Below are 12953 nucleotides of genomic sequence, written 5' to 3' on the forward strand. Positions count from 1 at the left end.
AAACAAACCAAACAACTCTTAAATTAAATAAATTAACATAAATCTTTGCTGAGAGCTTTAAGGGAACACAGACAAAAAAAACTTCATAAAATGAATACTTCAACAAATATGATTATGTAAACATAAAACAATTTACAGCAAGCTTCATGCTCTCTTGCGCTTTCCTCTTTTTTCAAAATGCTGAATGTGATGTAGTGTAGAATTGGGCGATTAGAAATGTTAGATTAGATCGCATGCTCCTTCGGGTCAGGCTGCGGGTTAGTTTAGAGTAGATCGTCCTGGTTGAGTTGGGACAGCTACATACGAATGGATGTTTGGATTGAATGGAGTGTCGTGGCTCAGCCCTCCTGTCCAAAATCCTCTGTGAACTTCCTCACCTTCAGCAGGTCTTCAGTGTTGACGGTGGGACGTGTGGTCGCCAGAGAGCGCAGCATGTCAGACTAACAAACACAAGTATAAATGTCATTTACTCCTGTGATGCAAAGCTAGATTTTCAGTATTATTAATCCAGATCCTTTAGAAATCATTCTAATAGATAATAATTATCATTGATGATCAGTTATTAATAATGGCTCTTAAAGGATTAGTTCACCCAATAATCATAATTATGTCATTAATAATTCATGTCGTTCCAAACCTGTAAGACCTCCATTTATCTTTGTAACACAGTTTAAGATATTTTAGATTTAGTCCGAGAGCTCTCAGTCCCTCAGTTGAAGCTGTGTGTACGGACTACAGGTCCTTCTCAAAAAATTAGTATATTGTGATAAAGTTCATTATTTTCCATAATGTAATGATAAAAATTAAATTTTCATATATTTTAGATTCATTGCACACCAACTGAAATATTTCAGGTCTTTTATTGTTTTAATACTGATGATTTTGGCATACAGCTCATGAAAACCCAAAATGCCTGTCTCAAAAAATTAGCATATTTCATCCGACCAATTAAAGAAAAGTGTTTTTAATACAAAAAAAAAAGTCAACCTTCAAATAATTATGTTCAGTTATGCACTCAATACTTGGTCGGGAATCCTTTTGCAGAAATGACTGCTTCAATGCGGCGTGGCATGGAGGCAATCAGCCTGTGGCACTGCTGAGGTGTTATGGAGGCCCAGGATGCTTCGATAGCGGCCTTAAGCTCATCCAGAGTGTTGGGTCTTGTGTCTCTCAACTTTCTCTTCACAATATCCCACAGATTCTCTATGGGGTTCAGGTCAGGAGAGTTGGCAGGCCAATTGAGCACAGTAATACCATGGTCAGTAAACCATTTACCAGTGGTTTTGGCACTGTGAGCAGGTGCCAGGTCGTGCTGAAGAACGAAATCTTCATCTCCATAAAGCTTTTCAGCATATGGAAGCATGAAGTGCTCCAAAATCTCCTGATAGCTAGCTGCATTGACCCTGCCCTTGATAAAACACAGTGGACCAACGCCAGCAGCTGACATGGCACCCCAGACCATCACTGACTGTGGGTACTTGACACTGGACTCCAGGCATTTCTTTCTCCCCAGTCTTCCTCCAGACTCTGGCACCTTGATTTCCGAATGACATGCAAAATTTGCTTTCATCCGAAAAAAGTACTTTGGACCACAGAGCAACAGTCCAGTGCTGCTTCTCTGTAGCCCAGGTCAGGTGCTTCTGCCGCTGTTTCTGGTTCAAAAGTGGCTTGACCTGGGGAATGCGGCACCTGTAGCCCATTTCCTGCACACGCCTGTGCACGGTGGCTCTGGATGTTTCTACTCCAGACTCAGTCCACTGCTTCCGCAGGTCCCCCAAGGTCTGGAATCGGTCCTTCTCCACAATCTTCCTCAGGGTCCGGTCACCTCTTCTCGTTGTGCAGCGTTTTTTGCCACACTTTTTCCTTCCCACAGACTTCCCACTGAGGTGCCTTGATACAGCACTCTGGGAACAGCCTGTTCGTTCAGAAATTTCTTTCTGTGTCTTACCCTCTCGCTTGAGGGTGTCAATGATGGCCTTCTGGTCAGCAGTCTTACCCATGATTGCGGTTTTGAGTAATGAACCAGGCTGGGAGTTTTTTAAAGCCTCAGGAATCTTTTGCAGGTGTTTAGAGTTAATTAGTTGATTCAGATGATTAGGTTAATGGCTTGTTTAGAGAACATTTTCATGATATGCTAATTTTTTGAGACAGGCATTTTGGGTTTTCATGAGCTGTATGCCAAAATCATCAGTATTAAAACAATAAAAGACCTGACATATTTCATTTGGTGTGCAATGAATCTAAAATATATGAAAGTTTAATTTTTATCATTACATTATGGAAAATAATGAACTATCACAATATGCTAATTTTTTTAGGACCTGTATATATGTATATTTTTTTTTTTATATAGATTTTATCTATTCTAAGTCGCTTTGAATGAAAGCATCCATCTGCCAAATGATTATGTAAATATTAGGGTGGAACAGTTAAACTTTTTCACAGTTTCGATTTGTTTCACGGTTTTAGAGTCAAGGTTTCGGTACCGTTGTATGTGCTATGTTTATGGAAAAACCCTACTTTCAAAAAATATATATATTATCACATTATTAACAATATTCTAACTACAAGCAACAGCACAAATAAATACAATAGAGTAAAGATACAAATAAAATAAACTGACTTTCAGGTTTTTTTTAGGTAGCTCTTGCATTAGTTTTTAGGTACAGAAATTAAGTAATCAAATGTAAAACAGCATTGCATTTTGGACTATAAATTAAAGATTATTCTTTATTACAGTTAAAAAAGCTTTTTAATCAAGAGCATTTCTTTGTTGTTGCTGTTCGATTAATATAAAGACTGTCACTTTAAGAGAATGCACGGATACAGTGTTCGTATTAATATTGAACAAGAGTGAATGATTTGTCCAGGTTTTGGTGTCATATTCACTCCGCGATCGCCTGAGTCATACATTCATAAAACCGTCATTTAATTCGCAGGCCATCGGGAGCACCGGGACATTTCCCGGTGGCCTGACGGTCATTCTGGCCTGCGGGCTGCCGCTGTGCAGTCGATCAGGCTGACGTGCAATAGGCTGGTAATGTATGCAACTGCGAATTAAATGACGGTTTTATGAATCTACGAATCAGGCGATCGCGGAGTGAAAATGACAGTCTGCCCCTGTGGACAGTATACCGTACACACAGTTTCAATGGATGGACTGAAAGCTCTTGGACTAAATCTAAAATATCTTAAACTGTGTTTCGAAGATAAATGGAGGTCTTACGGGTTTGGAACGACATGAGAGTGAGTTATTAATGACATAATTTAGATTATTGGGTGAACTAACCCTTTAATTATTATCAATGTTAAAAACTGTTTTGTTGCTTCAAATTGTTGTGGAAATCATGATACATTTTATTTCAGGATTCTTTGATCAATAGAATGTTCAAATGAACAACAGCATTTATTTGAAATAGAATCTTTTGCAACATTATAAATGTCTTTACTGTCACTCAATTTAATGCATGACAAGTATAAAAAATATTCAAAAAAAGTTTCTTTTTTTTATGTTGAATGGTAGTGTATTATGTGTTTGTGTGTCTCCAAGACACTGTGAAAATTTGAGGAACTTATGTAAAAATGCTGTAAATTGAGTATGTTTTCAAAAATAATGTCATAAATCGATTCTGTCCACCCTTTGCATTTAAAAGTTTTTCAGGTAGCTTTGCAGGAGGTTTCTTGAAGCACCTTGGAGACACACAAACACACAATACACTACCATTCAACATTCTTCAATATTTTTTTCATTGCCACAGTTCTTCTGGATTTAGTCTCAGTTTTTTCTGATTCTTCACGTCACTCCAGACGGACTGGATGATGGTGAGATCAGATCTCTGTGTGGAGCAATGGCAGCTGTCGGACAAAAATCTCGCTGGATTATTACAATTAATCAAGTATAGTTCTCTTCAGGACAGTAATGGGAGTTGCCAGATCAGGGCGTTTTCAACCATGTTACCTGATTGGCTCACATCACACTAGTTACTGTGGGTTTAGGGGTGGGGATAGTTAAAGGGGGATCATTTTCATTGCATCATTTAGAAACATCCATCAGTTTGAAAACACCCACAACATCAGAAACGCCCACTTTAGCTCCGAGAGACCTCAATCTCCAATTAATGGCAAAAGGAATATTTGGAAATGTGAACTGTAATGTAAATATTTCCTACTGACACACTACAACAAAAGATAAAAATAACTTTTTGTTTTTTTGTTTGTTTTTGTCCAAATGAATTCTTAGCAACACATATTAGTAATCAAATATCAGATAGTCAATGTGCTGCTTGTATAGCAGTATAGATTTACTGTCCTCTGAAATGAACTTAACATATAGCCATTATTGTCAACATAGCTGGCAACAAAAGTGTATGAGTACACCCTAAGTGACAACAAAGCCGCATGACCTATTCATCATGTTCATGTTTTTGACTGCTTGACAGGACCATACAAATGTGTGTATCTAGTATTAGAGCAGTTAAGATTTGGTGCTTTGAGGGCAATTCTCTCATACGGGCCACTGGAGGCTCAACATGGCTCCACCAGAAGTCCTCGTGCTGTGCATCAGGCACAGAAACTGGCTTCAAAAAACAGATGCATGAACAGAAAGCCTGCAATCAGTTTGCTGACGAGAACCTGTCCAGGAGCAAGAATTACTCTGGTGGTCTGATGAGACTAAGATAAACTTGTTTGGCTCAGATGGTGTCCAGCATGTGTGGCGACACCCTGGTGAGGAGTACTAAGACAATTGTGTCTTGCCTACACTCAAAGATGGTGGAGGTAGCATCATGAGCTGAAGGTGGAGAAGCACCATGTGTCTGACATCCAGCAGCTCCGTGATGTCACTATGGAGGAGTGGAAGAGGATCCCAGCAACATCCAGCTGCTCTGGTGATCTCCATGCCCAGGAGGATATTATATGTTCACTTAGGGTGTACTCACTTTTGTTGCCAGCTATACTGACAATAATGGCTATATGTTAAGTTATTTCCAGAGGACAGTAAATTTTCAGCTTTTTTCCTAGCAAGGTTTCTTGAAACGCCTCGGAGACACACAAACACACAATACACTACCATTCAAAATTATTTTTAAATACTTTTTTTGAATATTTTTTCTATACTGCTATACAAGCAGCACATTGACTACTCTAAAATATATCGAAGTTTCATTTCCATAGAATTGTTCCTTCAGAAGATATGTTAATATGGTTGCTGAAATGTAAGGGGTGTACTCACTTTTGTGACATACTGTATATATAAATTATGCAAAATTCAGCTGTGCCATCAAAGAAATAAACTACATTTTAAAATATATCAAAAGTAGAAAACAGTTATTTTATTATAATTTATATATGGATGATGCCTTCTTGGCATCTTGCAGTTCACAAGCAGTCCATTCACTGACTCTCTGATGCCTGTCGTCAGGCTGCTTTTATCAATAGGCCGAGAAACCTAAAAAAAAAACCTTACCTATTTTGATAGTTTTATATGTGAAATATAGAGTACTTACCGACTAGAAGACTAGACTTCAGTGTGATAATCAAACTGATACTGATACATGAAGTCAGAGACATGCTAAGTGTGAAAGGAAGTAACTGATCTCAGGATCTCACCATGCACACTATGGGCTCCAGCAGTTTGTCACCAGGGACATCCATCCAGGTCATCTCTATGGCATCAGGGTCACCGGGGGAGCACGGCATCAGGAGGTCATCCACCACCACTGAGCTGTTACTGCGAGACGGCCCTCGCACCTGACGAGCAGAGAAAGCAAAGTGCAAATCAAACATTCAGTGTCCAGAACTAGAAAGATTTTAAGAAAACTTACAACTTTGTTTCGGTCTATGCAATCGGACAGTTCACTGCTCCTGTCTAAATTTGCAAAAAAGTGTATTAAAACCACAGATAGCTGACATTACCTTTTTGAAGTGTGTGGCGGACTGCACTTTCCTGACAGGCTGCATGAGAGCGTCTCGCACGATGATGCTGATATCAGCTCCAGAGTATCCGTCTGTCTTGCGGGCCAGCTGACGCAGGTCTGCTTCAGTCAGATTGTGAGGTGTGTTCCCCAGATGTAAGCGGAACATGGTCGCTCTCGCCGGCTCCTCTGGGAGCGGGATGTAGATGCGCTTCTCAAACCTACACCGACCACCGGGAGTGTTTAACGATTCACAGATTAAAGACTTCAGTCAATAACATTAGCACGGTTCTACTTTTAAAGCATTTTTCACACTGACCTTCTGCGGATGGCAGCATCAAGGACCCAGGGAATGTTAGTAGCACCGAGCACTAATATCCCATCACTGTTATTACCAACACCTGGCAAAGAGAGATGCCCACAAACCATTAGACAATCCCAAGATTTAGAGGAGTTTGTGAGGAAATCCTGCATCATTCTGTATGTGGGTCCATTCATTTTTGCTTTAACTTTATTTTAATGTGTACTTGTTACAGTGTAATCATACAGTTTAGTACTGAGTAATATAAATAAGCAACATGCATTTATTATTAGGGCTAGGAACAGGGTTAAGTTTAGCGTTAGCTGCATAAAAGTATGCATAATCTACTGTTATTACAGACATTAATAAGGCTCATGTATGAAATGACAACAGCTAAGCCACACAGCGTCAACAGAGATGCTGACCACGTCGCCTAAACTAAATGAAGCATCATTTACTCTACAGGATTAATTTTTTCACAGCTCACAAGCTGCCCGAGAGTTTTTCTCACCCTGCATCTGCACCAGGAACTCTGTCTTGATCCTGCGAGCGGCTTCGCTCTCGTTCTCGTTTCTGGATCCACAGAGAGAATCCACCTCGTCTATGAAGATGATGGAGGGCTTGTGCTGGCGAGCCAGGTCGAACAGATTCTTCACCAGTCTGTAACATAAATCAACATAAATCATTCGGTGAGTCCTGCACCTCATGCAGGCAGTCAGCAAAGACTGAAACTCACTTCTCACTCTCGCCCAGCCACTTCGACACGAGGTCCGAGGAAGACACAGAGAAGAAGGTGGAGTTATTGGCCTCGGTGGCCACAGCTTTGGCCAGATAAGACTTTCCTGTGCCGGGGGGCCCGAAGAGAAGGATGCCCCTCCACGGAGTGCGCTTGCCTGCATCACAGTGCATTCAGACTCTAGTCTTCAGAAAATTACATATAGGATCTTGATTCATTAAATAAAGGAGCTTAAAAATGTGGCAATATTTTTACATATTCCGTTATAACTCATAGATTATTAAAAACCTTTCTGCCATCGTTGGATATAAGACACATACTTCCATTCAAAGGTTTGGGGGTGGTAACATTTTTTCATGTTTCTGAACTGAAAGAAATGTCTTGTGCACACCAAGGCTACATTTATTTAACAAAAAACACAGTAAAAAATGCCATTTCATGTAATTTAATATATATATATACACACACAGTACAGACCAAAAGTTTGGACACACCTTCTCATTCAAAGAGTTTTCTTTATTTTCATGACTATGAAAATTGTAGATTCACACTGAAGGCATCAAAACTATGAATTAACACATGTGGAATTATATATGGAATTATATACATAACAAAAAAGTGTGTAACAACTGAAAATATGTCATATTCTAGGTTCTTCAAAGTAGCCACCTTTTGCTTTGATTACTGCTTTGCACACTCTTGGCCTTCTCTTGATGAACTTCAAGAGGTAGTCACCTGAAATGGTCTTCCAACAGTCTTGAAGGAGTTCCCCGAGAGATACTTAGCACTTGTTGGCCCTTTTGCCTTCTGTCTGCGGTCCAGCTCACCCCTAAACCATCTCGATTGGGTTCAGGTCCGGTGACTGTGGAGGCCAGGTCATCTGGCGCAGCACCCCGTCACTCTCCTTCTTGGTCAAATAGCCCTTACACAGCCTGGAGGTGTGTTTGGGGTCATTGTCCTGTTGAAAAATAAATGATGGTCCAACTAAACGCAAACCGGATGGAATAGCATGCCGCTGCAAGATGCTGTGGTAGCCATGCTGGTTCAATATGCCTTCAATTTTGAATAAATCCCCAACAGTGTCACCAGCAAAGCACCCCCACACCATCACACCTCCTCCTCCATGCTTCACGGTGGGAACCAGGCATGTAGAGTCCATCCGTTCACCTTTTCTGTGTCGCACAAAGACACGGTGGTTGGAACCAAAGATCTCAAATTTGGACTCATCAGACCAAAGCACAGATTTCCACTGGTCTAATGTCCATTCCTTGTGTTCTTTAGCACAAACAAGTCTCTTCTGCTTGTTGCCTTTCACTAGGAAGTCGTGGCCTAGTGGTTAGATAATCGGATTCACAATCGAAAGGTTGTGAGTTCGAGTCCCGGGCTGGCAGGAATTGTGGGTGGGGGGAGTGCATGTACAGTTCTCTCTCCACCTTCAATACCACGACTGAGGTGCCCTTGAGCAAGGCATCGAACCCCCAACTGCTCCCCGGGCACTGCAGCATAAATGGCTGCCCACTGTACCAGGTGTGTGCTCACAGTGTGTGTGTGTGCACTTTGGATGGGTTAAATGCAGAGCACGAATTCTGAGTATGGGTCACCATACTTGGCTGAATGTCACTTTCACTTTCTCACTTTTAGCAGTGGTTTCCTAGTCAAAGTCACCTTTATTTATATAGCGCTCTAAACAAAATACATTGCGTCAAAGAAACTGAACAACATTCATTAGGAAAACAGTGTCAATAATGCAAAAATGATAGTTAAAGGCAGTTCATCATTGAATTCAGTGATGTCATCTCTGTTCAGTTAAATAGTGTCTGTGTGTCCTAGCAGATATTCTACCATGAAGGCCTGATTCACACGGTCTCCTCTTAACAGTTGTTCTAGAGATGTGTCTGCTGCTAGAACTCATTGACCTGGTCTCTAATCTGAGCTGCTGTTAACCAGTGATTTCTGAGGCTGGCGACTCGGATGAACTTATCCTCCGCAGCAGAGGTGACTCTTGGTCTTCCTTTCCTGGGGCGGTCCGCATGGGAGCCAGTTTCTTTGTAGCGCTTGATGGTTTTTGTGACTGCACTTGGGGACACTTTAAAAGTTTTGAAGGTTAAAAGACTGACTGACCTTCATTTCTTAAAGTAATGATGGCCACTCGTTTTCCTGTACTTAGCTGCTTTTTTCTTGCCATAATACAAATTCTAACAGTCTATTCAGTCGGACTATCAGCTGTGTATCCACCTGACTTCTGCACAACACAACTGATGGTCCCAACCCCATTTATAAGGCAAGAAACACACTTATTAAACCTGACAGGGCACACCTGTGAAGTGAAAACCATTTCAGGTGACTACCTCTTGAAGCTCATCAAGAGAATGCCAAGAGTGTGCAAAGCAGTAATCAAAGCAAAAGGTGGCTACTTTGAAGAACCTAGAATATGACATATTTTCAGTTGTTACACACTTTTTTGTTATGTAGATAATTCCACATATAATTCCACATGTGTTAATTCATAGTTTTGATGCCTTCAGTGTGAATCTACAATTTTCATAGTCATGAAAATAAAGAAAACTCTTTGAATGAGAAGGTGTGTCCAAACTTTTGGTCTGTATTGTGTGTATATATATATATATTGCATGTCAATTTAATTTAATATTCAATTTCTTTAAATGTAATTTCTTTCGGTGATGTGCAGCTGTATTTTCAGCATCATTCCTCCAGTCTTCAGTGTCACATGATCTTCAGAAATCATACTGATATGCTGATTTATAATCAAGAAACATATTTTCAATGTTGAAAAACAGTTGAGTTGCAGAATATTTGTGATATCCATTTTTTTCAAGATTTGTTGATGAATTGATGAAACAAAAACATTATTTATTTATTTAGTTAGTCAGTTATTAATTTTTATCTTTTGTCCATAATAAAGTATTTACTGTCACTTTGGATTCATTTCTATCAAGAGAGAAAATAAAACCTTATTGACCCCAAACTTTTGAACAGTAATGGATTCATTTAAAATATATATATATATATCTGTCAGACTCTGTTTGCTGGGTAACACATGAGCTCGAGGATAACACAATATTATACATTAATCTCTCAAATTACTGGCACACAGACTGACCTGTGAACAGGTGAGGGAATTTGATGGGCAGAATGACCGCCTCTTTCAGGGCTTCTTTTGCCCCCTCGAGTCCGGCCACATCGCTCCACCTCACATTGGGCTTCTCCATCACAATCGCACCTGAAAACATCAACCAACACCTCATCATCATGATAATACACAAGACTGCAGGTGTGTTTCCTTTGCATTAACACAAAGAGACATTTAAGACACAGACTCACCCATCAGATGATCCTGGAGTTTCTTTTTTTCAGGATTTTCTCCCTCACTGTCACTGTCACTTCTGCACACACACACACACACACACACACACAGTTTATCTCTGTGAGCAATGGACATGATTCTCCAACACCACACAGCAGAACAGATAACAAATGAAAGCGTACTTGTCATTGCTCTGTGCTTCCTTCACTGGTTTCTTGCCCTGTTTGTCCTTGTTCTTCAAGTAGTCCTTGAGTTTCTCGGCTCTGTCCAGATACTGCATACACTTCCCACGAATGCTTTCCTTCGCCTTGTCACTGTGCGCTTCATCTGAGAAACAAAAGGATCAATGGTGCGTCTTTAAATATTTCATAAGAATTGTTACATTTACACATTACATGTAAATTTTAAAAACATCTTGATCCAACTTTCAGTAACCCCCACATGAAAGACTGAAAGGGAAGTAGTTTATGATTTTCAACCTTTTGGACGTGAGTTTGCAGTGGACAGTGGATTTGCAGGACTCTCAGTACAAGGCTGTACAAATCCATTCCCAATGCTATCACTTCTTTTTTGTATCTCTTGTTATTAGCTTTTCAACATTAACCAATAGCCTGCCAGACTTTGGTGACATCAGCCAAACAAGAGAGTTGTTTCAGAGGCAGAACATCTACATTTTTATGAAAAACCAAGATTGACTTTATTTCCAATTGACTCTGTACAATAAGATTTTCAGAAAGTAAATGGGGTTCATTTGGATGTCAGTTCACTCACATTTGATGGCGTGCAGGAAGTACTCCACAGCATGCTGGTAGAGCCTCAGCGCCTCCTCATAGTTCTTGGCCTTGTCCTCCTCTGTGGCTTTAGTGACCAGCTCAATCGCTTTCTGAACATGACAGATGACAGAGCTACTGACGGCTCCACGAACTGACAGACTAATCTATGATTTACAAGCGCTCATTTCACATCAACTCAACCTGAGGTCAAAACACAGCAGGCTACAGTACTAATTCTGCTGGAATTAGAAACGTACATAAAACAAAAATGTGAAAATATTGAATTTTGAGAGTTGAAAAAGATGTTAAAGCCCATGTATTCATTTTAAAAATAAAACAGTGAGTTTGACTGAGGGAAACAAGATCAAGTAAATTTGTTTATCAGACATTTCTTTTGACACTTAACAAATTTAGTTTTGGACAATAAAATCATACAATTTAAAAGTTACAACAACAATTAAACAGTCCCATATGCCATTAGGGTACATGCATCCCGGAGGCAATAAATGAAATACTTATTTAAGTATTTCCTTCAGAATATGTCCCCTAACAGAATACAAGTATCCTGATAACAGTTTATCTGTTATATCTGACCTGAAAAATAAAGGATGTTCATTTGGAGTAATATCCACCCAACTTTTTGTGGTATGCTAATTTTTTTTATTAAATTCATTGGTATATAATGGGTGCTGAAGGTCTTTATTTTTTTTATTTTTATTTTTTTCTCCATAAAATAGGTAAAATGATTATTTTTAACCCCTGTAAAGAAAATAATGTATTGCTTAATGGCATCACCATTTAAGCAAATCTTTCTTCCAAATTTGATTAATTAAAATAATAATAAAATCAAAAAACGATCCCCTGGTAAAGCTTCAGAAATGTAGTTGATCTGATAAAGAAAAATTCATAAGTATAAATAGATTATAGCAGCTATTCCAAAATGCGCCAAGTATATACAGCCGAGCAAAAAGTGCTCGATTTCTATTTTCTAATATATTTTTCTTAAATACCAAGTAAATTATAAGTTCATCTTAAATTCAGCAATTCTGAGTACATCTAACTTAAATTCTATTACGTTTATAGTATACAGTTTCAATTTAGTATTATAACTGTGGGCAATAACTATTAGACTCCTGCCAGCAGTTTTTCTATATATTTTGCAGTTTATTGTTCTATTTCCAAGTATGGATTTAATTCCAAGTAAATATCATGTAACTACTTGTTTAATTTCAGAAGTGTGTGTATATTTGATTAACTGGCATTGAATCGTTGACCCACAGACTGCAGATAAACAAACAGGTTTATTATAGGTGACGTTAATAAATAAATCTACAGCAGCCGATCAAAAATGACTTCATGAAAGCAGGACAAGCTTAAACATATAATTCAAATGACATCTCTACAAAATTTTAGCTGTGTCCTATATCGAATAACATCTTATAAATTAATATGCACTGAAGTGAGTTTTGTTTACATGGATGCTAATGTTAAATACAGTTAGCCTAACGTACTCTCCGATGATTTCCGGTATGTTTCGACGTTTAACGCTCCTGACGTGTGTGAATTATGAACGACCAGTGATTACAGTTAATTTGTTCAGTTTATGATTTGATTAAATGTGGATGATGATGAACTACATCTAAAGCTAATGTAAACTAACCTGCAGTGTTGACGTTGTCATTTCATCTCACGGTTTATAGGTTTCACTGCTGTGTCCTATTATTGGTATTTATGGTATATTCAAATTGTTCGTTAAACAACAAAACGATTAATTTAATGAAGGTTAATATAACGTAATAAGTGAACATAGAAGCGGAAGATGCTTCCCTCCAGTGTTCACTCGTGTCCCGTCCTCCGGAAACAAAGCTCCACGCATTAGTTCCATATCAAAACAGTTCTTAACAAC

The 12953-nt window shown here is 39.0% G+C and overlaps 1 protein-coding gene across 1 annotated transcript; it reads right to left on the reverse strand.

The window, feature by feature from the left end:
* Positions 1-231: 231 nt before the first annotated feature.
* vps4a (vacuolar protein sorting 4 homolog A) lies at positions 232-12908 on the reverse strand. The gene is made up of 11 exons (XM_059546610.1): positions 12708-12908; positions 11046-11157; positions 10457-10601; positions 10292-10353; positions 10071-10190; positions 6950-7106; positions 6725-6873; positions 6232-6313; positions 5914-6133; positions 5608-5748; positions 232-440 (listed from the first exon to the last, which is right to left on the reverse strand). The coding sequence occupies exons 1-11, from the start codon at positions 12726-12728 to the stop codon at positions 339-341; spliced, it is 1311 nt and encodes a 436-aa protein (XP_059402593.1). The 5' UTR covers positions 12729-12908; the 3' UTR covers positions 232-338.
* Between the last annotated feature and the right edge of the window lie 45 nt (positions 12909-12953).

The sequence above is a fragment of the Carassius carassius genome, chromosome 50 (assembly GCF_963082965.1).
Source record: "Carassius carassius chromosome 50, fCarCar2.1, whole genome shotgun sequence".
Taxonomy (NCBI): Eukaryota; Metazoa; Chordata; class Actinopteri; order Cypriniformes; family Cyprinidae; genus Carassius; species Carassius carassius.

Coding starts and splice junctions, on each gene's coding strand:
- vps4a (XM_059546610.1), bottom strand. CDS start 12,728: ATGACAACGTCAACACTGCAG. Junction 10,354..10,456: donor GAAGCACAGAGCAATGACAA/GTACGCTTTCAT, acceptor GTGTGTGTGCAG/AAGTGACAGTGACAGTGAGG. Junction 10,191..10,291: donor ACTCCAGGATCATCTGATGG/GTGAGTCTGTGT, acceptor TGATGTTTTCAG/GTGCGATTGTGATGGAGAAG.